This window comes from Lates calcarifer, linkage group LG11, assembly GCF_001640805.2.
Source record: "Lates calcarifer isolate ASB-BC8 linkage group LG11, TLL_Latcal_v3, whole genome shotgun sequence".
NCBI classification, from domain to species: Eukaryota; Metazoa; Chordata; class Actinopteri; family Centropomidae; genus Lates; species Lates calcarifer.
In genome coordinates, this window is record NC_066843.1 from 8325891 (window position 1) to 8352846 (window position 26956).

At 42.3% G+C, this 26956-nt stretch overlaps 2 protein-coding genes across 2 annotated transcripts in view; one reads left to right on the forward strand and one right to left on the reverse strand.

Moving 5' to 3' along the window:
- Positions 1–14166, forward strand: part of adgrl1a (adhesion G protein-coupled receptor L1a) — an 88191-nt gene extending 74025 nt beyond the window's left edge. Inside the window, exons 12-25 of the mRNA XM_018704689.2 lie at positions 1051–1231; positions 1409–1531; positions 2490–2698; positions 2789–2962; positions 3586–3795; positions 4332–4552; positions 4860–4926; positions 5086–5177; positions 5289–5457; positions 5747–5902; positions 7107–7203; positions 10578–10700; positions 12215–12232; positions 12375–14166. Coding sequence (XP_018560205.1) covers positions 1051–1231; positions 1409–1531; positions 2490–2698; positions 2789–2962; positions 3586–3795; positions 4332–4552; positions 4860–4926; positions 5086–5177; positions 5289–5457; positions 5747–5902; positions 7107–7203; positions 10578–10700; positions 12215–12232; positions 12375–13300 — 2766 coding nt within the window. The 3' untranslated portion in view covers positions 13301–14166. The remainder of the gene's footprint in view (positions 1–1050; positions 1232–1408; positions 1532–2489; positions 2699–2788; positions 2963–3585; positions 3796–4331; positions 4553–4859; positions 4927–5085; positions 5178–5288; positions 5458–5746; positions 5903–7106; positions 7204–10577; positions 10701–12214; positions 12233–12374) is intronic.
- Positions 14167–21159: 6993 nt separating this feature from the next.
- On the reverse strand, positions 21160–25900 carry LOC108902620 (uncharacterized). Its single transcript, XM_018704558.1, has 15 exons — positions 25613–25900; positions 25306–25412; positions 24977–25099; positions 24810–24852; positions 24635–24676; positions 24432–24510; positions 24203–24316; positions 23990–24058; positions 23802–23888; positions 23562–23648; positions 23375–23431; positions 23224–23280; positions 22503–22589; positions 22138–22237; positions 21160–21972 (listed from the first exon to the last, which is right to left on the reverse strand). Exons 1-15 carry the CDS (start codon positions 25767–25769, stop codon positions 21916–21918), a joined length of 1266 nt encoding a protein of 421 aa, XP_018560074.1. The 5' UTR covers positions 25770–25900; the 3' UTR covers positions 21160–21915.
- Positions 25901–26956: the final 1056 nt, after the last annotated feature.

Genomic DNA, 26956 nt, shown 5'->3' on the forward strand with positions numbered 1-26956 from the left:
GTAAAGGCTGCTGTGTAGTATGTAACTGGACCATTATTTTTTGTCACTCGTTGCAAAAGCCAGCTCAGTATAACCCCTGCTGATCAGAGGATAAACCCAAAACACCCTCCATCTTTCTTTTCTGTGGCAGCAGAGTTCTGATGCTAAATTCATTTTGTTAACAGCAATGCTTTTTATTCCATACAGCAGTCAATCCTTCATTTTGAGAGGCCTGAGCAAGAGAATTACATGATTCATCAAGCAGGCTACTCCAATAAATTGGATAGCTGATACAACCATCAAAATTGCCATTAAATGAATTGTAAGTGTGAAATAGAATGGTAATATGTCTGACATAGCACAGTAATAAATGTAGTGCAGGGGAGTGGTGAGTTTCCAGGAAATTGTAGTGGAATAGTGGTGACTTTGTACTTTCAAGTGCTCAACTAATGTGGTTACACTTTACAATATGCTACATAAAATGAAGAATCATCAAGGAACAAGTAATACACAAATGAGGAACTAACTGATAATTACTTAATACTTAATTAATAGCTAATAGCACTTCCTGAGAACAGAGAGCATACTGCTAGAAACTGTGTTAATGAACCAGTGTCTAATGATTAGTTACTAGATATCTGTAAATCTGCATAGTAATCACTTTCTTAAGGAATTGTTCTGCGCCATTTAGTACACTTATTGTGCACTTATTGTGCACTAAATGGCACCAAACCAATAACTTATTATTACTGCCTTATTATGAACATATTATTTTTTATCCACTAATGTGCAGTAGTGAGCTTACAAAGGACACAAAGCTTAGAAAGGTTTCCAAAAAGATTTTTAAAGATTAAAAAAAAAGTATATTTATGAAAAAAAATATTATTCAAGCATTTACATTTACTTAAATACTCACAAGATATTAGTGTCTACATATTATCAGTTACTTCCTGGTGTTTTTCTATTACTTGTTCCCTGCTAACTACTCAGGATTTCATACACTTTGTTGTGAAGTGTTTTCAATGGCAATAATGAATGCAACACCATTTGAATGTTACTTGAATGTTGCAGGCGGTGGTGCAGACCATAGATAACTTACTGCGTCCCGAGGCTCTGGAGTCATGGCAGGACATGAACAGCACGGAGCAGGCTCACACTGCCACTATGCTACTGGACGTCCTGGAAAAAGGAGCTTTCCTGCTGGCCAACAACATGTATGGAAATCGCTTTTCTGACCAAGCGCCCAGCATTGGTAAGAATAGTGCTCATGATGTTTAATATGGTAGACGTATGGATGAACCACAGTTTGGACCAGTGTTTGGGGAATTGTACTGCCGAGTTGTTAATTCAAAAATTTGAGTGTGTATTGAATCTTTGGCAGCACAGAGGTCTACATAAAATCTTTTGCGTGCTGTGTTTCCACCGTCAGATCTCGAGGTACATGTTCTGAACACGGAGATGGACCTGCAGGACTTGTCCTTTCCGCAGAACTACGCAAGCGACAGCACCATCCAGCTCTCAGCCTCCACTATCAAACAGTACAGTCGCAACGGTCAGCAACCCTTACCCCCTCCCCGTCCTCACCCCTAAGGCTGAGAAATTGTACTGTCCTGTGCAGCCCCACTCTCTTATGTTTCCATTTGCATTTTCATGCAAGCTTAAAACAATCTGCATGCAGTTGACTAAGTTATTGGTTCATAATAATAGGCTAATCAGATTAACAAAAGCGCTGAGACAATTTCTTTTCTTGATGGTTTCTTAACAGCAGTCTTAATAGAATAGCTGGGGAGGCGTGTAGATTACAATCGGCCCCAGTCTGACAGAGCAATCTCAGCACTCCCCCATTCCCATTCCCTTGCTCCGTCTCTCCGCCATCTTATCCCCCTCTCTCATCTCTCTTGTTTCTAAAGCCCCCCCACCCCTACCCCCCATCCATCCCCTTCTCATCCCCTCACTCCGCCACCACCCCTCTCCTCCTCTTCCTCCTCCCTCCATGGCCCCTCATCCCCTACCCTTTTCTGTTTTCTGTCTCCGCTCGGCTCTGCAGTGGGAACGAGATTAGAATGATTGAAACAAACGCACATGAAATATTCATATGGAATAATAAGAGATCTGTGAATGCTTGAGGGATGAATGTTCCATTGCCCTCCACATTAAATCTCGCTCTCTTCCACCAGTCAAAATGAAACGGTCCTTACCATCATTCTAACCTTCACTAACTCTCTCTCTCTGTCTCCCTCTCGCTCACCCTGTCACTCCCCCACTCTCTATCTCTGTCACTCTCTCTTCCATTACCATATTATGCCCCCGTTTCTGTATTTGGTCTTTTTTTCTCCTTCCCTCCCTCCTCTCCTCCCTTTATATTTCTGTCTGTGTCTCCCTTTTCATATAACATCTGCCTTTTTTTCTGTTTTTTTTTGCTTCCTTTTAATTTCACTCTTGTTCTCACATGCTCTCTTTTTCATTTGCTCTCTCTTCATCCTTCTGCGCTTCTCTCCCTCCATGTGCAGGACAAGTCAAGGTGGTGTTCATTCTCTATAAAAACTTGGGGTCGTTTCTGTCCACTGAGAACGCCACAGTGAAGATGGAGGTGGAGGGGCCGAGCCACGAAAAGAAGCGCCTGGCGGTCAACTCCCACGTTATCGCCGCCTCCATCAACAAAGAGTCCAGTAGAGTGTTTCTCACTGACCCGGTGGTCTTCACGCTCAGACACCTACAGGTGACTTAAATCAGGTCCCATCATGTTTAGATTTCTTACACATTCAGCACTCTCTATCATCCCTCTCATTGTTTCTCTTCTACCCCACAGTTGGAGAATTATTTCACCCCGAACTGCTCCTTCTGGAACTACTCGGAGCGCTCCATGACAGGGCAGTGGTCGTCGCAGGGCTGCAGGCTGCTGGACACCAACAGCACGCACACCACCTGCTCCTGCAGCCACCTCACCAACTTCGCTGTGCTCATGGCTCACCACGAGCCCGATGTAAGTAAACAAGGGCGTGGCAGACGCACGGTTAAAATGGAAGCCCCCCCCCCCGGTAATTTATGCAGACATTCATTCGTGCGAGTATTAGCGTTCGCTCACTCTCAGTCACACACCCCGCACACACATGCACATTAATGTACCCTCTCAAGGCTGACAAGCTCTTTGTTTTGAATTTTCTCTTTTTCCTTCTTTCACTCCGACATTCAGGGAGGCACATGCTTACAAATTCATGTCCTGCTACTTCAAGCTGACATTCACATGAATTTGAATGTCATGTATTTTTTTCAGGACGTCTTGTCTCTTGTCTCTACATTTTAGCTCCTTGCATATATTTACAAATATTAAATAAAGCAATTTTGCTCTCTTTCTCCCCTCCCCCCTCTTCTGTCTATCTATCCCCTATTGGTTCCTCCTTCCACTGTTGTCCCATTTATCTCTGTATCTCCCGTCCTGCCATCCTTCCAACACTTTGTCCTCTAATTTTCCCCTCGTTTGTCCGATTCCTCTGTGTTTCTCTGTCCTCCTGCCCTCTTTTATTCCTCCCCTATTCCCCTTCCACACTCTCAACCCCCCCCCCACCACCACCACTTTTGTTTACACAACTCTATCCGGAACCTCAGTACCAGGGGCGGATGCACGAACTGATCCTGTTTGTGATCACCTGGGTGGGAATTGTCATTTCCCTCGTCTGTCTAGCCATCTGCATCTCCACTTTCTGCTTCCTGCGGGGCCTGCAGACCGACCGCAACACCATCCACAAGAACCTCTGCATCAACCTCTTCATCGCTGAGCTGCTCTTCCTCATTGGCATCGACAAGACAGAATATCATGTGAGTTCACAGCCGGGTATTCATCTGATACCTGCCAAGGATGTTTGGGTTCTCACTCATGAAAAGGGTTTTGCTTGATTTCTTGGAAAGGAAATATATTACTCAGTTTTTACTGCCTTTTTTTTTAGTGATAGTGAATCATAACATCAGGTTAGTTTTTTATATTCCAACTTGAAAATGACATAAAGAGTTACAGCATAACACAAGTGACAACTTTTTTATTGAAAGGTGACTGTGAAACTGAAATTGAGGCAGTGTGTCATTATGTTACTCTATAAAACATTTATTGCGCCGGGTAATGAATGACCACTCAATAATATGCACAGAGCCAGTCACCCAGAGGGCTGCTTTCCATTTTTCCTCTGTGAACATCCAAAACTACTACTAGATTCTGAGTTTCTGACTCTGCTCTGTCGTCTTCTATATTTCATTCAGTTATATGCCTTGATCTGAACTGTTTCTCGTTCTTCGTCCTCATATTTTCATTCCCCATCTTCTTCTCTTCTCTCCACTCTCTCCCTGGCTGCTGCCCTCAGATTGCCTGTCCCATCTTTGCTGGCCTTCTGCATTTCTTCTTCTTGGCTGCCTTCTCCTGGATGTGTCTGGAGGGTGTGCAGCTCTATCTCATGCTGGTGGAGGTCTTTGAGAGCGAGTACTCCCGCAAAAAGTACTACTATCTGTGCGGCTACTGCTTCCCCGCACTGGTGGTGGGCATCTCCGCGGCCATAGACTACAGGAGCTATGGGACCAAGAAAGCGTACGTGTGAAGACAGGCCTTTTGCACCTGCAGATTGAGAAGTAGGATTATGCTATTCCCCCAGCTGGAAATGTAATATGCAGTGCTGTGTGAACGGCTCTTGCACCTCCCCGTGGACTGGTTTTTCTGAACACACTTAGCCAAAGCCTGATGATTAGCCTTCATAAGATAATCCGCTGAGACAGGGAAATAGTGTGTGCGTGCCTGCCTGTGTGTTTGCATGTGCGTGCACATGTCGTGAGTGCATGCGTGTTTGTTCGTGAGCTTAGCGGCGTGTGACTCTCTCGTCTCCTCTGTGTCACTCCAGATGCTGGCTGCGAGTGGATAACTACTTCATCTGGAGCTTCATTGGACCCGTTTCATTTGTTATTATGGTATTAGCTTTACTGTCAGACAGTATTATTCCCTTCTCTATTCTGATATCACACTGTAAAACCACGTGTATTCCACCATGCCTGCTTTGTGAGTGTTTTCAGAGCAGGCTGTAAAGTTTGCTACACATTTATTTAATTCTTCCTATTTTCTGTCCTCAGCTCAACCTCATTTTCCTCATGATTACTTTACACAAGATGATTCGCAACTCTTCAGCACTCAAACCTGACTCCAGCCGCCTGGATAACATTAAGTGAGTTCAAATTATTCAGTGCGAGTCGTATGAGAATCTCCCTGTCACTAGAGTTTTTGAGTAGTGTATCAAGTCACTACATGTTAACATTTCCTTGTCTGCTTCCATCAGGTCATGGGCTCTGGGGGCCATTGCTCTGCTGTTCCTGCTGGGGCTGACGTGGGCGTTTGGCCTCCTCTTTATCAATGAGAACACGGTGATCATGGCCTACCTCTTCACCACCTTCAACGCCTTCCAGGGCATGTTCATCTTTATCTTCCACTGTGCCCTGCAGAAGAAGGTAATGATACAAGACTAATGTTTAAGTTTCAAAATATTATGGATGTAATTATAAGTAAGCAGATAAAGTGTTGTATGGATGGATGGATGTGCGTGTCTGATATTCAGTGAAAATGCTCAGATTGATTTCATTATGTACATTTTGCTGTAGCTGTGTGGTAAAAGCCTCTGTTGTTCCACACTGGGTGTCCAGCCTATTGAAACTAAGTATTTGTGTTTATGAGTGGCTTTAAAACCTGCCTGCTGTGCTGCTGGTGATTTTCTTTTTTTCTTTTTTCTTTTTTTTACAGGTCCATAAGGAGTACAGTAAGTGTCTGCGTCACTCCTACTGCTGCAGCCGCACCTCCACCACCAGCTCCCACGGCTCCCTGAAGAACTCAGGCCTGCGTGCCAACAACCGCTACTACAGTGGCAGCCAAGCCCGCCACGCAGCGGCCCACAGACAGGTTCGGGCAAGACAGACCTACACAGAAAATGACAGCACGCACAAAGCTGCGCGCACACAGTGCAGTGCAGGCGCACCTGTTTGTTCATCTTTGCATAATCAGGCCACTGTTGAGTCTTAAAATTGTGTTTTTCTTAGAACAAATGAAAAGTAAATCTGCCTGTGCGGCAAGATGGTTTTACTTGTTTTCAGTGGAAATCAGCTTATTTCAGTGGAATGAAATGAAAAATCAATTTTCTTGAGTCAAATGACTCTCCTGATTCTGTCTGATTTATTTTAGAACACTGATAAAAATGGTGTCAAAACAAAATGAATAGCCTCAGAAACAAGGAAAATTTCCTCACCCTGCTGGTATATTTTTTTTCCACTGTTTAAAAGGTCTGTTATGTAAGATTCTGAAGTAGAAAATGAGTGTATCTGCGGGGGTTTGATTGCTGATCAATACCAATGATTCACCGATTACTTTGCAAAGCACTTGAATTTACTTATCTTACTTTTCAGCCCACAGTCACGTTGTTTTCATTTGCCAGTAACAAAGAGATGTGCAGCGAGTGAAACACCGTTGTCACAATACATTTTGTCCTCACTGTCAGAGCAGTATTAAAATATGTTATATTATAATACTATCATGAGATGATTCTGTTGAAAATCTGGTCCAATCAGCGAGCTTACTCACCTCTGTTGTGATAATTTTCACTTTTATGTTTTCATCCATCACTGGAAGCCCCTGTGCGTACCAGAGTAGATGACTCATTAATAAAGATATCTTTTGAAGTCTTTTGTTCTATATATAGACACAGACACCATACAAGACATCCAGGGGTACTGCTCATGTTGGCAAATGTGTAATGGCGCAGACACTCATACACACATTAACAGTTAGTCCTCACAATCAACAAACAAGCTTTCCCACAATGTAATAAGACGCTTCCAAACAACAACTGTATCAGCTGCTGCAATCATGTCTTACATATCTCGAGTTTATTAGCATCCCTTGTGACAACATGACATAACTGTTTGCCCCTTTACCCGACATCTCAGTCTCTTTATCTGGGATGTTTTCCTATTGTTCTTTGTGGATTAGAGCGAGCCCCACAGTTTTGATTACAGCAGCCCCACTGAGTTACAAAGTCTACCCGCCGTGTTTCTATATTTAACTTGTTGTCTGTTTGCTGCCACTCACTGCGCTCTGCTCCCTCTTCCAGAGTCGGATCCGCAGGATGTGGAACGACACGGTTCGGAAGCAGACAGAATCTTCTTTCATGGCGGGAGATATCAACAGCACCCCGACACTCAACCGCGGTGAGGCCTTCCTCCATTACTGCTCTGCTTCCCCTCCATTAAGTTATGCACACTTAAATGCACAGAAATACAATATACTTATGTAGACATAAAGCATCATTACTCAGTGTTAGATGTGTATATATGACAGTATACAAGATCATGAAATATATGCTCACATGCCTGGTTTGTAAGGTTAACTACAGATTCAGATTGCCTCACAGCCAATGGGCCAGCTAGCAAATCGCTGTTAGTGGCTGCAATAGCTTAAATTGAATAACATATGTTGAGGGCTGGTTTGTGGGTGGTGGGTTTCAGTTTACAGTGAGGTGGCAGCCGCTGGTCAGTGAAAGCGCTTTGCAGCAGCAGCAGAAACACATGGAGCTCAATCTCTCTGTTATGTGAATATGTGTGTGGGAGTGTAGTTGGTGTTAGTGAGTTCATGTGCCAGCCGGAACCTACACAATGAACTCCTGTTGCTGTAATTAAGTAGATTTAAGTGTGTTTAGAATCTGAGAGTGTTTAAAGTCAATAATGCTAATTTAACTTGCTCAGATTCTTTACTTCAGTAAAAGCATTTATACTACTGTGAAAATACTCCATTCATGCTTTCAGAATCTTATTTGAGTAAAAGTTTTTAAGGCTTATCAGCAAAATGTACTTAGAGTATAAAAACTAAAAGTACCCATTGTGCTGTAAAATGGTCCCTGTCAGTGTTTTACTGTTATATATGACGTTTATGGATTAATATTCCTGCTGTATTAATGTGTATGCTGCGTTTGAGCTAATTCTGAATACTTTATAGATTGTTGGATAGTTTAATCAAGAGCATCATATTAATATAAGATTTACATAAGATCACCGTATGTTTGTACTGTTGCTGTCCTCAGCTTAAAAAAACAGCCCTGCTTTCAGCTTTGTGACGGTGCATTTTCTAGCTGATTCAAGAGGGTTTTTTTTAAATAGTTTATTTGGCTTAAGAAGTAGGAAATTTTTCTCAGCCCATACGGGAACACTTAATCCTTCCATTTATTAGAAAAATTCAAAATCAACACATTTGGACATGCACAATTTTCACTGGACAGGAAGGGTATGAAAAATTGCATGTAGTTACGTCCCTCCACTGCCTAGACCACATCTATCAGTGTTTTTGCAGCCATTTGCAGTGAAGTTTGTCATTGGTTTTTTTTCTTTTTTCGCTTTTTTTTTCATTTCATATTGTGAAGTCACAGTTTTTCAATTTAAATTTTTTTTATTTTAATTGAATTTGAACAAAGACGGTGATAGACATTTAGTATCACAATATATTGTGTCTGTGGCATTTGTGTTACCTCATTTTCTGTTGCATTTCCAAACTAGACATAGTTTCTTTTTCCTTACTAATATAGATTTGACTCCTGCTTTGTAAAAGTATGTTTTCCTTATTTATGAGTATGTTTGCCACAGAAGTTTGTGTTGTGTCAGGCTGTGTCACAGAATTGCAGGAGTTGTGACTGTCATTATAGCAAAATATTATATTACAAGTGTACTGTGATTTAACCTGACACTACCCGCCCTCTGTCCTCTCAGCTTTTTGTAGTTTCACGGTATCGATCTTTCCCTGAAAGCAGTGACGCATGCAGTCCCCTCTGAACTCCGCAAAGTGCATGAATAGGGCACTAGGAATTATTTCAGCCGCAGAGAAGTGAAAAATGTGTGCAGAGTCACTGATTGTCTCAGCCTCGGCAACTGGTGGCGTCACTGCTGCAGCCATCAGTGACACTGAGACGATCAAGGTTGGCTCAGGTTCCGGATTCAGGAGGGGGTGTTGATGATGACACAGAGGCAGTCGCTAAATCAGCCGTCACTCTCTATGCTAATTTCATCCATTTTGTTTTTAATGAACTGATTAGCGTGTGAGCGAACAGGGGGTAATTATTCTAATTGAGGAGAGTGACAGGAGCAAGGCAGGGGGTGAGGAAGAGGGGTGCTACGAGTGAGCTGGATGGATGAGGTGTGTGTGTGTGTGTGTCTGTGCGTGTGTTCGGGTGGGCGAGTCGGTTTCCGGGGCTCTTCGTCACGATAGAGCAATCACTAAGCCTGGAGGAGACACACAATGTGGATCATTCCATGTTGTGCTGTCAAACACAAACAACTGTGCTGTGAAACCTTTATTTTCTGTTCTTCCGAGAAAAGTTTGTCAGTTGGCAGAAAGTGGAAGACGAAGGGGAGCATGGGAGGGAGGGAGAGAGAGGGATTGAGAGAAAAAGAGAGATATAGAGAGAGCCGCTATCGTGGAGGAGTAATTAAAGAGGCCGAATCTGGAGTAGAGATGCTGCATTGTTATCAGCTGGCATCTCGGATCTCTTTGATTTCTCCACTTCACTTCTTCATGAACCACAATCTCTTCCTGACAATAGTAATGTGTCCAGAAGACAAGGCGTGCAGCACACACACTCACACACACTCCCATGATTCCCCTTGCCCTACTTTTTCTCCCCACTTAAAGCTAGTTGCTTTAATTTTCTACAGGATATTCCTATGAGATACACACAGACAGCTAATCCCGACTAATTTGGTGGTGTTTGAAAAAATTCTGGCATAACGAACTGAGAAAATGTGGTTGAGTCAAGACACAGGAGAGCAAGCCAGAGAATGCAGAGAGAGGGGTTTGTGTGGCATGCCAGAAAGATGGACAGGGGGAGTGTGAGAGGACGGAAAATGACAAATAAATAGCTGTGTGTGAGTGCATATTTTATTTTTTAGAATTCCCTGCTCCCTTGCTGTGTGATGAACGGTAGGCGTGAGACCTGAAGGTTGCACTTTGCCTTGGACTACTCTCCGTCATGCTGTCCTATTTTTAATTTCATGGCATTTCTGTTCGAGTTGCCTCAGGCTGGAGCCATACATGGGCATTATACAACATTCTCAGTGTGCCATTTCTTTGAATTATATTTGTCTTGTAGTGGCATTCACATTTCACTGTGAAATTAACTGTGTTTCAATGGCTGCACCCCTAGACTACATAATGGCATGCATTAGTGTTCTCCCCCCCATCTGACTACATTGTCAGGAGCCCCTGAGAAAAAAATGTATGGCAATGCTCCAAACAGTACCTTTCCCCTGCTATTGTATTTTTACTCAAAGGTTACAATCAGCAGGCATAAACATCGAGGAGAACACTGTGAAATGCATTACTCCATAAAGCACCGGCATAACAAAAATAACCCCATCTGAATAAACAGTAAATATTTTTATGATTCCAGATGTTATTACCCAGGCCTGAAACGTGAATTTCAGAATATTGCACCTATTGTGTGCAGCATTTCTGCTTGTGTTTACTTTGCGTACACTTGAAGCAAAGATAAGAGCTCGTTTATTACTATATTCATTTTCTAAATGTTTGTGTCTTGCAGCAACCATGGGCAACCACCTTCTGACAAACCCAGTGTTACAGACTCGCACTGGTACATCTCCTTACAACACTCTGCTGGCTGAGAGCTTCACCCCGCCCTCACCTGGTGTCTTCAACTCTACCGGTTAGCTCCCCGTAAACACTCTTGTCAGCATGTGTGTGTGTGTGTGTGTTTGTGTATATATACAGTATGCACTCAGCTTTCTGTCCTTCTGCCTGTTACTCTGACAGTAGTTTGACATGGTATACACACACTCGCTGCTTCCACGTGTGTGTGTGTGTGTGTGTGTGCGCAAGCGTGTTTGTGTGTTATTTTTTTCAGACTATGTAGCTGTCAGACGGATTCACTAGGCTGAGCAGAACAGTGCCAAACAGTGCCTACAGCCGAACCAGCCATCTGGTTAGATCTTGAATCTTCATGAGAACAGCCACAAATTGATTAGAAGTTTAGCTACAGCTGTGGTTGCCAGAAATTTTGAGGACAGTTTCTCTGTTCCTGGGCAGAAAAAAAAGTAGTCAGCTTAAATCATGTCAGCTGTAGAAAGGGATCAGACAGCTCAGCTGCCAGGGACAGTCCATCTGGATGTAGGTCGGTCAGGTGTGAGTGTTCAATATAAGTGCCTCTGTCTGTGTGTGTGTGTGTGTGTGTGTGTGTGTGTGTGTGTGTGTGTGTGTGTGTGTGTGTGTGCGCATGCTTGCTTTTATCTCAGAGTGGGACTCTCTAAACAGCCTGATAGCTGTTTTATCGCATTGCTGCATTCCCACTGCTCTCTTTGGATGCCTATAACTGCTGAATTAGACATGTTCTGGTAATTGCTCCACTACAGTACCAATATTCACTTGGTAAGGGAGAACTGTGACTGTGTGGCTGGTCGCCGGCTGAGTGCGCACCCGCACAGTATCAGGCCTGGTGTGTGAGGACTGAAATTTAAGGCGGCGCTTTCTGTTAAATATTTTAAAGCCTCTCCGCACAATACGTCAAGCCTGATGGCCACGGGCCTGGCAGCCAAGACATTTTTAGAAGAGAGTGGGAGAGGAAGTAGGGAGAGCACTTCATTAGAATGTCTAATTACCCACACCACCAACGAAGAAGAACGTTGATTAAAGTCACACTACACATTAAATTTTAAAAATGAACATGCTTCTCGCTTTTTTTGGGCTGCTGTTGGCTTTCGCTTTGCTGCGTGATGGTAATTTGGGAGAAAAAGCACAACATCTTTGGTGTGTTGAAGGAAACTCGTAAAATAAACATTACTCCTACTGTAAAAGGGTTTGCATGAATTATGTATGTATCTAGGTATCACTGACAGTAGTAAATAAATATCCAGGGTATTTTCTGTGGCTTAGATGTAACTGTTGGAGGAATACGGTGTCAAACAAACAAGGCTAAGTCTGCATAAATCAAAGTTAATTTGGCTGTGCATGAGTTTGTGGTAAGAGTTGGGAGGTCGGATGTGAGAGAGACAGAGAGAAAAAAAAGCAGCAAATGGACTTGGATATTTTTTATTCCCTTAATGGTTCCCTTTTGAAATGTCTTAAAAACTAATACATCAAGTTAATGTTGCATCATTAAAGAATACTTACTGACTAGTGTCTTTCATTTTATTCACTCCACACGACTTTCTCTGGGATGCACAGGAACCTTCCGTGACCCAAGTAAGTGGAAATCACCTCAGTTCACTTCGTTGTATAATTTACCAGCTGATATTTATTCTTCTTCTCTTACTGACATTTGAATCTGTCCTTATAACAACAAAACCCTCTGTCTTTTGTCTCTTGTATTTGCGTTGGGGTCCAGAGAGCACGTTATCTAAGGCCCGCGACCCCTGTGGGATGGAAACCTTGCCCTTGAACGGTAACTTCAACAACAGCTACTCCCTGCGCAGTGGCCCAGGGGGTGGAGGTGGGGGCAGCTGTGACTTCCTAGGTAGCGGGGGTGGAGACAGCCCGCCACCACTCCTCAACCCCCGCGGCTCGGAGGCCCTGGGTGGCGGAGGCATCCGACGAAACCTCTCAGATGCCGCAGCCTTTGAGAAAATGATCATCTCAGAGCTTGTGCACAACAACCTGAGAGGTGGCGTTGGAGGAGGAAGCGGAGGAGCTGGGGGTGATGTAGGGGACAGGGTGTGTGGCAGCCTGGCCAGGGGACGTCCTCACGGCGGGGTTGGTCGGGGGACAGCGGGGACTGGGCCAGAGCCGTCTATGAGCATGGATGAAGACGAGGACTTTCTGAGAGGAGAGGGGCGGCAGCGCACCCCACAGGATGTGGAGCTACTTTATAAAGCTCTGGAGGAGCCCCTGCTGTTGCAGCGCGCCCAGTCGGTGCTCTACCAGAGCGATCCGGAGGAGTCGGAGAGCTACACGGCCGACCTCACTGAGAGCCTGGGCCACAGTGGCCACAGTGGCCAGAGTGCTGGCGGGCAGGGAGGCAACAGAGCGCCAGACTCCCCCGCCCGTGACTCCCTGTACACCAGCATCACCAACCTGCGAGACTCACCCTACCCTGACAGCAGTCCTGAGCCCCTGGAGGTGGTGCCCCGCTCAGCCCAGCCCCCTGAGGAGCTGTACTACAGCTCCGGGAGGCCCGCCCTGGGCTCACGTGGGGCCCCCATGCAGACCTTCTACCAGGCCCCACCCCGGAGACCGAGTGGGGAGGGACACCAGGCTCAGGAGCCTGCCCACAATGAGGGAGACGGACAAATGCAGCTGGTCACCAGCCTGTGACTGGAGCCTGGAGGAGGAAGTTGGGGACTAATGTGATGCCCAGAACCGCCTCCTAGCCTGCCTCGTTCTCGCATCTCTCCACTTTCTGCTTGTTTGGTTGCCTTTCTTTCTCTTGACATTTATTTAACTAACAGATGAGCAAACAGAGTGACCTTCAGGGGAAGTCGTGGCTGACTCTGCAGAAGCAGCCTTTATCTTTAACCCTCCTCTGTCTTATGGAGATGAGTGATGGGTGTTTTTTTTTTTTTTGTTGTCCACAGAGCATTCATCTGCTCTCTCCAGCCCCCATCCTCCCCAGTTCCTTTGGTACCCTAAGGCCAAGTCCAGCACTCTGAATGTACCGATCCACCCCCTTTACCTTCAGATATTTCAAAACTTTAAAACTTTGTTAAAGTTTTTTATGTAATTTCTCTTCAGACCTGCCTCCGGAGATGGGAATATCATTTTATATTTTATCTCATTTCCCTTTCTTACCATCCATAGGTCTTTTTCGAGTCATCATTTGATAGGAGTAGTTAGCTGTGGAGACAAGGAATATAGTACACTATTATAACCTAAAAAATGTCTCACAGAAAGCTCTTCATTGTTGCCAAAAATATCTTTTATTGAGCCAGAACAGAAACTAGAACATTCATAAGGCAAACACACACACACACACACACACACACACACATACACACATATACACTAACTCATCCTGAAGTGCTCATTACTGAACATCAAAAGTGAAAACAGTACTCCATCTAAGTAAAAGGGAGCAAGAGCTTTTGTTCCAAGCAGGCAGTGGCAGCTGATTCAGTGTAGTTGCCTTCATTTTCTCTTGCGATGAATCGACGATGATGTACAGAAGTGGAGTAGAGGCAGAGACGGAGACTGAGGAGGCGTTGCACCACCCTTCCAGAGCAGGAAAAACCTGCACCCATAAGACTGGCCAATCCTCTCCACTGTTCTCTCTGGTTGTTTGCTTTAGGCATTGGAAAAGTTAAATGACTGCCTTGCTATTGTTTTGAAAGAGAGTATTCAATTTGTTGACTTTGGGTCCACATCCTCTGGGGGCTGTGGGAGCAGACTGGTGTCACCCCTCCCTTCCCCCTCCCCCTCCCCCCTCTACTTTGCTGTTAGAGCCTAGCCAGTTGAAGTGGACTTGTTTCCTGTGTGTGGTTGTGACAAACCAAGACTGTAAACGTCGCAAACGCACTGGTCAACCAATTGGTGTAACCGTGTACATAGGAACCACACGTGAATCTACTTTATTCCTGCTATGTAAATAGAGACACCAGATGATCAAAAGCAACAAAAAGTAACAAATACTATGAAAAATGACTTCTTGTACTGCAACAAACAGCCGAAAGAAAAAAATAAAATGTTTTGGAGTTTGTGACCTGAATGATACACTCTATCTCTCTCCCCCGTTGCTTGCTCTCTCGCTCTCTCGCTCTTCTGTGCCCCAGCACTGTGCCATTCAGTGAAATTCTGTAGTGATGAAATGGAGAGAGAAAGGCAGAGAGAGAGAGATTATAATGTGTAGTAGATTTTTATTTATACAAATGAAAAATGGAAGAAAAAAATCCTGGCACAATTTTTATGTAATATAATCCATTACATGTTGTTAATGTTTGACCTTTGACATTCCCAGGGTGGAATTGCCGAAGGCAGCAGGGGGCGGGAGGTGTGGGGCAAGCGAGATAGATGTCGTCAAATGTCATTACTGTGCCTCACAGGCGCGATAAAGCATTGTGGGTGAACGACAGCATCCATAAAGTGATTTGGTTTGTTCTTGTATTATTTGGAAGATATAACCAGATTACATACTTTTAACAACATGGGTTTTCGCATGTATGATAATGACATTTGTTTTGCTATCAGAGACTATTGCATTTTGCTGTTTCTTAAAGATAGTTTCAGCATCACTCCAGAGCCTAATGTGACAATTCATTAATTTCCTGTGTGCATGTGTTCGTGTGCATGTGTGTTAAGTATGAATGCATCTGAATGGCTGTTTGTGTGCGTCCAGTGTACGAGTGTGTTCGCGTGCCGTGCACCAGGCTTTTGTATGTGCACACACACATGTGAAAGGCTATTTTTTGTGATCTGACTTGAATGCACATCAGACAAGAGAGGGTGGGGTGGGGGTGGGGGGTTGCTCATCTCTGAGAGTTGCCATTACTTTTCCGCCTCAAATGGAAGTTGCTCTTGTGGGTGGCGTTCAGGTACAAGGAGGACAGGGGAAATCAGACCGCCTCGTGAGACATGAGATGCCCATATACCATGAAAATGACAAGCAGGGTTGACCGATCGAGAGGAACATGTTTCCAATATGCCACCTTATGCAAGCGATACATTTGAGAAATTAGCTGTCAAGAGAGAGCTGCTCATGAAGCTCCTTTCATCCAGCTGAAATCTGTCTGACCTTTACAAAACTGAGAGTTTGCCTTCTTCTACGGTTTATTTATAGGTATTTGTTATGGTTTATTTATCAGTTTTTATGTATGTTTTTGGGATATTTATTCACGTTGATTTATTCATGGCATTGTTTTTTTTTCTAACTATCTCCCTCGTAAACCTGCGCTGAATGAAAGAGTGCGGTGTGTGGACCGAACGTGAGCAGAAAATAGATGCGTCCACTGCAGTGTGACATTTGGCTAGGGCCTGACTGTCCCACTTCTAAGAGAACCCGAAAGGACAGCTTTTAACTGTGGCTCCTGGGGCTGAAAGGGAGAGAGGGTTAAAGACAGATAAGGGAGAGGGATTACAAGGATTTGCCACCATTTATTCTTGTTATTCAAATCATTTGTGTAACGTTATGTGGGCCGCCAAGTGTGATGCGGCTCAGAAAGAAGGCCCTAGTATCATCACTTTGAGCCATAGGGGGAACGTGTGCAATACTGGTTTTGATGATATGGGACTTGGATTTGCGGCTGGCCAAACATGGAAGCTGTCTGCGTTTACAAAAGAAAAGACAGCATGCACATGTATTGTGCTCTGCTGCAGTGCTGGACGATGTGAAGCGTGGATCTTATGGTTCAGTTGTCGGGGCACCGTACTGAGGCAGCACTCACTGGTCAACTGAGGACAACTGAATGTATTTTAACAAGCAGGACGGAAGATAAAACAATTCACTCCAGGGTGGAAGTGTTAATGGGAAACACAAGACGGCCATCATCATCTTTATCCTCATCATTCTCATCACTATCATCATTAACTCCATCCCTCCCTCACTGCATTTGACATAATGTGCTGATGTCGATCTCTAGTGCTCAGCTGGGACCTGCCCCAGGGAGAAACACTGTTTAGGCAGACACTCCCCGTGAGAGGAGGAATGTGCGTCACCTTGGGCCCACTTCTCTTTTTTTTTTCCAGCTCCTCCCCCTCACCCCCCACCCATTTCATCCACATTTTAATATCAATCTCAATGGACTCTATTAGTGCAGCACTTCTTTGAGCATGTTAATTTGTTTTGTCAAAAGCTTTGTTTACCCCAGATTAATATCTCAATAAACAGAGGACTGCTGCACTGTGGTAAATGATAGTGATTATACAGTAGAAGGTCCGGGGCCCACGCTGTCGGACGGAGGCTCACATAACGGGAGTTTCTCCACCGTTCAAAGCCCTCTAAACCTCTGATTACAATAATAATACCATGGGTACTAATTTACTGCAGAGAACTCACCCTCTCTCTCTTTCCTGCTCTTTTTTTCTGTCTCAGTCTGCAAATGCTTAATACAGTTCCCATTCCATGCAGGTAGCAAGCCTAACATGTGTGCGCTTCAGTGGTTAGGTGGGAAGTTGTTTAAAAGGTGGGACACCCAACCTTTGACACAGTGCAGTCTCGCCCCTGCGGCTTAGTGTCAGCAAAGAGTGAGCTGTGGCATTGTTCAGTCTATCATTAGACAGCAGAGGTCCCAGCAGGCCTACAGTCTGTTCACTTGCAGCTGACCCCTTCACACACAGACGTTTTTTTATATATTATTTCCAGCGGTTTGTGTGGCTTATATCACACCAGGAGGAGGGGGAGGGCTGTTCAGCAGCAGAGGAGCAGAGGGTCATTATGTCTGCAAAGACTGGCCCAAGAGGGGACAGCACGGGGACAACATCGGCAGAGATGTCACAGATGTCACAAATTCATAGCCGAAGGCGGTGAGAGAGAGAGAGAGAGGGAGAGTGGCTGGTTAAGTGGGGGTGGTTTGCAGTGAGGCTGCACAGGGTTGGATCTGGAGATAAGGAGATGGATGAGCTGCTTTGTTTCAGATGGCTTTCTGTTGGTGGTTTCCAGTCCAGAGGTTATCACTGTGTGTTTTAAATTGATCAACCTCGTATGTCGGCTCTCGAGTTCGTTCATAGAATAAAACAAATCCGCCTGTAGAGGAAGAAAGATGACGTGATTGTTGTTTGGTCTAATGGATGCTTCCTTAAAAAAATGTGAATATGAATCCACTGCCGCGTCAGCTAATTAAAGCAAGATTTTTAGCGTGCTAACAAATGCGACAGGATTTTCCTATAGAGATTTTTAAAAAGCAAATGTAAACAATGAAGTAGTACTATTTTATTATTGGTCTCTTGTTACGTGTCCACATGACGACTATACAGTACTTATAGAGTAGTTTTAAGAATATGTAGGGGTATGGCATAAACCCAGTGATGAGGATTGTGCTGTTTCTCTTTTGTCTTGAATATGAATGGGGAGCTGTGCCAGCAATTCGGGCCAGCGGCCATCTTTGATGCACAGGGTGGGACCAACAACAGAGGGGCTTTTGGGTAGGATGGGGTTCTCCAAATGCTAAAAATGTGAGGCCCATTCTACATAGAGACCCCAAGGTCCAAAACCAAAACAAACATATCCTTTGACAAACAGACATATGTACAATACACATCTTCAAGTCAGGTTAGGTAGTTTTATACACTGAATTGGAGAAGGACATGGATCTGCTTTTTACATCAGTTAACATCAGTCCACATCCAGCATTCTGTTTCTTCCTTTATCTCTGCTGAGTACACTGTCTCTGAGAGTGGGGAGGAGCTGAACTGTGCCTGCATGTGCTTGTCCATGGCTATAGTGATCTCCATCCCATGATCATCCGTGGGGCTACCAGAAAAAGCCAGCCCCATCAAGGTCTGTGTCTGTCATCAGAGGTAGAATAGCTGGCTATAGCAGGTGTGAAGGGGATATTCTGAGAATCAGCTGAGGGCTGTATTAATGAGCTCGCTACAGCAGAACCTGGTCAGTATTGGACATCCCCGAAATGCTCATATTTATGGGATTATATTATTGGGTGCTGGTGGTTTTACATAGCAGGCTGTAGGTATTGGTAGGAACACTGAGAACTGACATTGTGCCATGTGGGGTTCTACATATAGCACCATTTACAGAGCTTTCTGTGATTTTTCTATGAAATGGATAATTTATCATGTACCGCTGAGACATTTGTAAACTGAGGTTAATAATACTCCTTGATTCTGTTTCTGTTTTCTTTGAGCAATGATGTTCCTTTATTTTTATTTGATTTTGTTTTCTCATGGTCATTGCTTTGACAGCTGTCTGGGCCAAAGGGGATGATTTTCTGTGAGTGTTTGCGTCATCGCAGGTCAGAGCGACCTTGTATCAGCACATATTAATAAAAAACTATTGAAAATATACACCATTCATGCTTCAGGATTTCTCTGGGAACATCTCAAAGAGGCTCATTTATGGTGTGTGTGTGTGTGTGTGTGTGTGTGTGTGTGTGTGTGTGTGTGTGTGGTCGTGCACCAATCTACAGCATAATTAGTTTGTGCACGTGCTGGTGTGATAAAAGCATAACAGCACACAGAAATTATTACGCTTTTCCTGTTCCATAAGCTTCAGTATACCTTATGATTCAAACTGGAAATGAAAGACATCTTTAAGCACTAATACAGGGTTTATGTTTTATTCATGGGCTGTCCTGCAGGTTACGACAGCATTGTGTTACTCATCTGCGTACCATGGGAAGCAGGGGACTGCAGCCAAGCAACCCAGACCCTTCCTGAGTCAGCTCCCCTTTGAACCACACACTGTATGCATATGCAGATTTGACCTGGTGGTGTGGGATGATGATTCTGTCAAACACTGGGCCATGGCCAAAGAATACTACACAAAGTGATCAAAGAGATGCAGCAAATAAGCAAGCTGTCAGTGTAGGCAACAAAACCCAAAGCCCCAACACTCTTAGCATTTGGACAGGGACTTATAAGAACCTTACACACTGGGGGAGGATGAGAAGACCGGTCCCATACTAATCTGGAGAAAGCCAGGCTTTGTTTCACCACAGTAACTCTGACTCAGTATTAGCGAGACCAGCTACTGTGATGCTTTCAACCATCTCATATGTATGTGTATATACATGCGGACCTGTGGGCATACTCGCTCAGCTGGATTCAGCTTTACAAAGCATCAGTCAAGGTTAATTAATCATACGGTGTGGTGTGATCCCTGATGTAATCTTTTAATAACTGCAGTGTGAGTACAGCTTACTGACTTCTGAATGAAACAATGTTTGCTTGCAGCTGTCTGTTAAGCCACAGCAGCACACAGCAGCAGGCGACCTTTAGTACACTCCAGAACGAGCATAAACATTGTCATCAGCTAGAGATCAGTCAGGGATAACACACCTATGTGTCTGGGTCATTGAAGCCTGTAGCTTACCTCTAGGTTTCTTATCCCTGTTGTGGTGTGATCAGTGTTCAGCTCCCACTGAGTTTCGTTTCCTTGACTGCTCATAATCCCGTTAACAGTGGAGTGTGATTGGTAACTAATTAGCCAATATCTAATTATTATGTGCACCAGAGCATAGAGTATTCATCCATAATTGGAGCCTTCCTGAAACTTTGCCTCATCCTTTTGCCCATTTTTTTTTTCATGTCATACTGTATGCTGTACATGTATGATGACATGCTATGACTCACCCCCTACCCATCCACCCATCTGCCCAGCCCCTGTTTCACCTTACTCATGTCCCTTCAGTGAAACTCCCTGAGAGGGGAAGCTCTGAGGCCTTGACCATTCAATCACCCTCTTTTCAACCAGTGCTACGGTAACACTTTCACACACTGACATACCAAACATGAGCAACAAAGCCTCTAACCACGGACACATTCACTTCCCAGCACTCAGTCCATCTGAGAGGTAAAAAAAAAAAAACGGGGGTGGGGGGGTGGGTTTTACAAGGTCATTGCACATTTAGGGAAGCTTAAAATAGAATCAGACATTGACAAACCAAGACTCACAGCAACTCTCAGCAGATCCCAAGAGATAGAGAAAAGAGATGTATTAACTTCAGTCTGAACCCCTGAGTGTTTGTGTGTTACTGTAATTACTACCATACATCAAGCCACAGGGGCAACAAATCTTTTAAGTACCGTAACATACAGCAGATAACACTTAAATTACCGAGTAATGTGTAATGTACTTACTATTTCTTTATCGGGTGATTAATAAATCAGAGCACTATACTATAAAAATAAAGCAATCAACCCAAACATACACATTGCTTACACTGAAGAACCACACAATAGTCATTCAGCAGTACCATAAGTGAACCTTAATTGAAACCAAAGCATTGGTGTGTGATCATAAAAAATACAGTATTTAAAATAGGATATACATTTTGCAGGAGTTCGTAGACACCAGTATGGAATAAATATGTATTAATTACATTTGCAAAATTAAAAAATGTAATAAGGGGTACAATGATGTTGCCTATGTACTACAGTGTGGTAGCACTCATAACTGTTTACTGCTCCCATGTGGCAGAAAGGTGATACTACAGGTGCTTTGTTGTCAGTAGTTTAGAAACCAAAGTAAAAATGACCAGGCAGTGAAATAATTCAAAATGCATGGCAAGAATTTAATATACTTTAATATACTTATTGTCATGATAACATATTTTAATTGATCAAATAAAAAGCAAAAGCAATGCAACTGAGTATATAAGTCATAAAATAAAAATTCAGACTTACAAGAGCTCTAAATTAATAAATGCAGTTTAATACAAGCAATGTGACTATTACAGAATAACATTTTGCTAATGGTGTTGTAAAACGAGTGTTAAGAATAAACGTGTTTCTAGATTACATGGCAATAATGGAGCAAAGCAGGCCAACTTCACATTGATCCAATATATAAAAAAGCTTAAAAAGAAAAGAAAATCATGCTATGTATTATGTTATGTTTAATATAAATATAATATATAAATAATAAATTATTTATGATATTAAATTATTTATAATATTACACCACTGTGTATGGGGTACATTTTCTGACATGTTTTTGGTTCACCCAAAACAGCCAAGCCAAGCACTTAATATTCTCAGTAACAAAGATCCCAGTGTTGTTATTATTATTACTATTGTTATCATTATATCAGGTAATTATCAGCTGTAATGATTAGAAAACATAATAACTGATGTTCATCTAATTTTAAATCTAATTGGCTCAAAGGAATATGTTACCTGATCATTTCAACAAAAGTGCTTGATTCTATAGGAGCTGCCAGTAAATGTACCCAATACCTTGACAGTGAGACTACTTAATTTTGTATGAGTGATAATAATGATATAGGTTATTATTATTATTATTATTATTATTATTATTATTATTATCAGTATTTTTGCATTTTATCGTTCTTCATCTTGGTTGCTGACTCCACGTCAGTGTCCTGCAGCAAATAAACAAACAAAAAAAAATTCAATTAAAAAGTATATATATATATATATATATATATATATATACACACACACACACACACACACACACACACACACACAAAGAGCATTTAAGCAGAAAAATGTAATGAAGCATGTATAGAAAGCTTCCTACTTACTGGTACAGTAGAACACCTGCTGACCTGGTCTGGGTCAAAGTCGCGCTTGTTCACCAAAGATACGGCTTCACCTGTCTTGTCGGATGCTTGGATGTTAGCTCTAGAGACAGAAACAAGAAGGAATAGAGACGTGAACCTCAGCACAGTAACAGCAAATGCTTTATGCTCACTTTTCGAGCAGACTTCAGACAAGCTCTGAAGTTCAGACCGGCCCTTCAGATTTGGGGAGGGAGTGCAGGTGGGGGAAGCAGTTCATAAAGTTACTCCTGACAGCTGTCCAAACAGCAGCAGCACCGGGCCAAATGAAACAAGGTATGAAGGAAAGTTGTGAGTGCAGAGTGACAGAGAACAAGAGCCAGTCTCACCGATTCACCAGCAGCGGTTGCCCTTCTGTCTTATGAACCTCAGGACCACAGTCAAACTGAACACATCCATTGTGCCCTTCCATGATCCTGGAGAAGAATTCACAGCCATTATGGATATGAAATATAGAAAAGTTTTCCTCTATTCTCTTCTTTTTTGCGTTATATTGTTTTATAGTATGCACCTTTTCACTATTTCTGTGGGGGGGTTGTTTTGTTTGTTTTTGCGCCTTTGGACAAAATTTAATTTGACTTAATTTAATTTCACATAAATCTATAGTCACTATCGTAAATTAACAGCTTGGTTTTTCTTTACATTTTACCTCAAATATTTTGGAAATACTAGTTTTAAAAACTGATGCTGCTTATTTTCATCTCACCTGCATATTGATAGTTCATATCTCCTTTTTCTTGCTTTCAATATATTTTACAATATAATATATATTGTATATTTTTTTCTTTTCTTTTGTTTTCTTTTAATTCATTTTAGTTATTTTTGTCATTTTGCAAACATATCCTAAACATAAGCTACAACACAGCCTGTGGGTTGCTGTAAAACATAACATTTGATACAATTAATAATAAATATTTCATACTGAACTACTAATAACAAGTAATTAACCATATACACATAAATATATACATTTCCAGAAGGACACATTGTCAGTTCACATGCTCTAACATCTCTTAAAATTGTCATAATTTAAACTGACTACAGACTTACCGCACAAGGTCTTTTCTTTTGTTGTAATTCACTCCTCCTGGATCATCCCTCAAGTTCCTGAAGCAGACATATACAGTAGTTGTTAAATAATAGCAAATAACCATAAGAATTAATGAAAAGCACACTGACTATCCCAATACCAAAAGCTTACCTGTTCTTGGCTCGGTGATGAGAGGCTCTGTTATCACCAGGAGCACTTATGCCTCCACTGCAAAACAAATACAAGTTAAGAATCTGAATCTCATTCATTAGTGTCCAGTCAAAGAGATACTTCATCTAAATCTTCCAAGGAAAACAGGCTACAGACATAAGAAGAAATAAACAATTCTCAGCCCCACTTTTTAGTCGGCTGGATTCCCTCGTCGTTCCAGTTGTGGTCCAGACTATGGGTATGAGGAGTCTCGCCATCAGTCTTTGAATCAATACTATAGGAGACAAAGGTAGCTCTTAACAGATTACAGTCTAGACTTCCTATTGCTATTTTAAATAACACATACACACACACACTTTGATGGCTTTGACAAACAGGCTAACAAGAGGTCAGTGTGTACATAGATGTTTTAAAGTGGCAGCCTAACCTGGGAACACACACAGCTTCAAGAGTGCCATCTTGCTCATTTTCACCGCTTTGATGTGACTCAATGGCAGAGGATCTTTCAATCAGGCTACAATAACAAAGAAGAGACATACATGATTAACAGGACTTCAAAGGACATATTCAACCCAAGTGATCTGTGCTAAATGGAGCTTCAGAATGTTAGCTCACCTAATATCACGTGGTTGAATCCTCAAATCACCATTTGTGTCTTCCTGGGTTTCACTTCCTGCATGGTTTCTTAAAGGGACATTCAAACATATATTTACACTCCGTCTAGATCAAGTTGAAGAAGCCGGCAGAATAGTTCCTCTGACGGAAGTACATTTGTGTTTGCTCAAATAAACATGTCTAGTTGAAATGTACATGAAAAGTAAGACTGACCTAGTTTCTCTTGTCTCTGGGCAGAATGGACCCTGGGAAATCCCCTTTCTGAGAAAACAGCAAGTCACTAGGTATCTAAGAAACCCAGAGGGTGTAGCTGGTCCTTGCTGATTCCTGACACAAGACACAAACAGCAAACAAATACTTCTGACTCCACGTGACACTGTGTAAGTAAATGTGTAAATAACATGAACAACTGATTGTTATTGACAGGTAAAACAGAACTCACTTCATTTCTTTTTTCCAAGAAATATAACAGCAAGAAAGCACAGCAGTGATCCCAATAACCCCACCGAGTGTTAAACAGACTGGGCAACAGACAAAAGCAAACATGTTATTATCAAATATTCATTTTAGTTATTTTACAGCAATGTTGCCAACATGAATGTTGTGAAGCACTGGAATAACTACACAGAATAAACTTCCACTCACTGATGGTGCTCCATGGTACATATGGTTCATCAGGATTCTCTTCTGTTTAAAGTAGAGAGGTGAAGAGGTGAGATGCTTATATACACAGTATGTATTTATGATATGTATGTATGAATATATGATCAATGGTCAAAGATGAGGGTCAATAGTTATTTACAACATCTCATTGCCTTACCAGTGGTTTTTAAAATCTGCACGATCTCTTTTACCTTGTCACCCTTAAAAAGCAAAAGTAAAGTCTATGTTGTGAGAGTGTACAGTAGATATTCCACATTTAAAACACAGCAAATCAATCTGTCTTTTACTGAATGAATTTATTTAAGTACACAGGGGGAAACTCACATTACGAATGATGCATATTAATTTCAGGTCTCTGCACTCTTTTGTAACAACTGAGGTGCTGTCCATGTGTATCACTGCTGGCAAATGCTTGAAAATGTCATTCTTAACAGTGGCAATTGCAGTCTGTTGGGAAGTAGGAAAAGATTGATTTGATATTTGACAGATTAAAAACATGGGCATTTTTTTCTTTGTCAAACTTTCACTTTCTCTTTTAGCTTTCTTATTTTTCTCCTTTCACACGGTAAAGGACCAATAAAGCTGTTTACAATATTACTTTGTATAACAAAACTATACATAACTATATAAGTACTATAAACAAATCAAAATACCTCATTGTGATATGCTGAAATCTCCAGTGCAGTAGAGCATTCATGTGAGAACTTGAAACCATTGTGGGTTTTGATGTCATGGCAGGAAACATTTCTCTGAGAATATTCTGTAAAACAACAGAATTATACGGTGTAGCACTTACAAACCTTTTTGACTTCCTACAAATAGCAACAGGGACTAAATAAACTGCGCAGACATTCAGTTAGCTCAGTATTAGCAGAACTCAAGACAAACTCCAACAAAAAAACAGGAGAGAAAAACATATTACGTACCAATATACTACTATACTAATGTTCTATCTCTTACCCAGTGGGCTAACACAGGATGTTATCATCAAAACAGCCACAATAGATATTACAAAACTCATTTTATCGAAGGACACGCTTCGTGTGGAAGGTGAGAATAGAAGCAAAGCAGGAAGTCTGTTCAGGGAAATGCGTAAGCAAGGGGCGGGGATGTTCATGTCATATGTCAGATGTTTTTCCTCATTTAAATTAACCAGTCTGTAGTGTAATAATTAATTTTCTTTCATTCAAGGTTTTTTTTTTTATTGTGGTCACACTCCACACATACACCCACATAGACATAGTATAGTGTCCCGCGAAACAAATGAGTCACATTTCCCTCTGTTATAGTAACTCCCAAACCCTTTCTTCAATCAAAGTAATTCCCTCCATTTATATGGTTATGGCTGACTCTGAATCTAGCGAGTCTGTTCATGTACCCGTCTTCCAAAAATATCTGTCATATTTATGTTAATATCATCATATTGTTTTCTTCCCTCTTGAAAGAATAAACAAACAAACAGAATTTCTTCCTAAAGTTCTTCCTTTGTTTCAGACACATTTATATCCAAGAATGGAGTGTTTGCACCAGTCACTACATTCATCCACCACTGGACCATGTTAAGCTACATTATCACTGAGCAGGGACACAATGAATGAACAGAATCATTCTCGCACTTAATGATATGTCTGCCCTCATAATGACACTAAATAAATGAAAAGCACTTCTACAAAGTTCTTTGCACAAAATCTCTTTGAAGCTCTAATGTAGTTTTTCACACGAACACAAGGGGAGGCCCTTGTCCTATGGGTCAGAGACCAGATAGCCCTGGCTTTTCTGAAGAGACACTAGATCACCACAGGGTTTTTCATTCTGGATAAAAATGGAAATATATGGAGGAAACACATAATTCATTATTCATATGATATAGTTCCAAAATGCTCTCTGAAAAATCCATACAAACAGATGTGTTAGATAAACACATACTGCAGCCCACTATGAATTATGTATTGTGTGTTTTTATTACTCAGGTGGATGCATTTGTATTTATTCATGTTCACATTTGTGTTGCATATATCCTCCTGTTTTCTTTACAGACAGCTCATGGACAGAGGATGGCAGTCCCCCCAACTTATTCTAACCATGAGAAAACAAAAGGAAGAACAGAGGCCTCTGGGTACTCAAAGAGGCCTGTGTCATTTTCCTTTCACACACACACACACACACAGTGCAAAGATGAAGCAGAAGCCGCCATGGTGCAGCACGCTTCATTTACACTGCATCTTCTCTGGTCCACCGAGAAAACACAGACCATACTCTGTGTCACTCAATATGGGCCCCTCTCTATCTCTTCAACTCCATCTA

What these genes read in the sequence shown, in the direction of transcription:
- LOC108902620 (XM_018704558.1), bottom strand. Translation starts at nt 25,769, where the DNA reads ATGAACATCCCCGCCCCTTGCTTACGCATTTCCCTGAACAGACTTCCT. An exon ending in GGAATCCAGCCGACTAAAAA is followed by an intron (nt 23,432 to 23,561) that starts GTGGGGCTGAGA and finishes TTTGTTTTGCAG; the next exon opens with TGGAGGCATAAGTGCTCCTG. An exon ending in CAACCGCTGCTGGTGAATCG is followed by an intron (nt 22,238 to 22,502) that starts GTGAGACTGGCT and finishes TTCTGTCTCTAG; the next exon opens with AGCTAACATCCAAGCATCCG.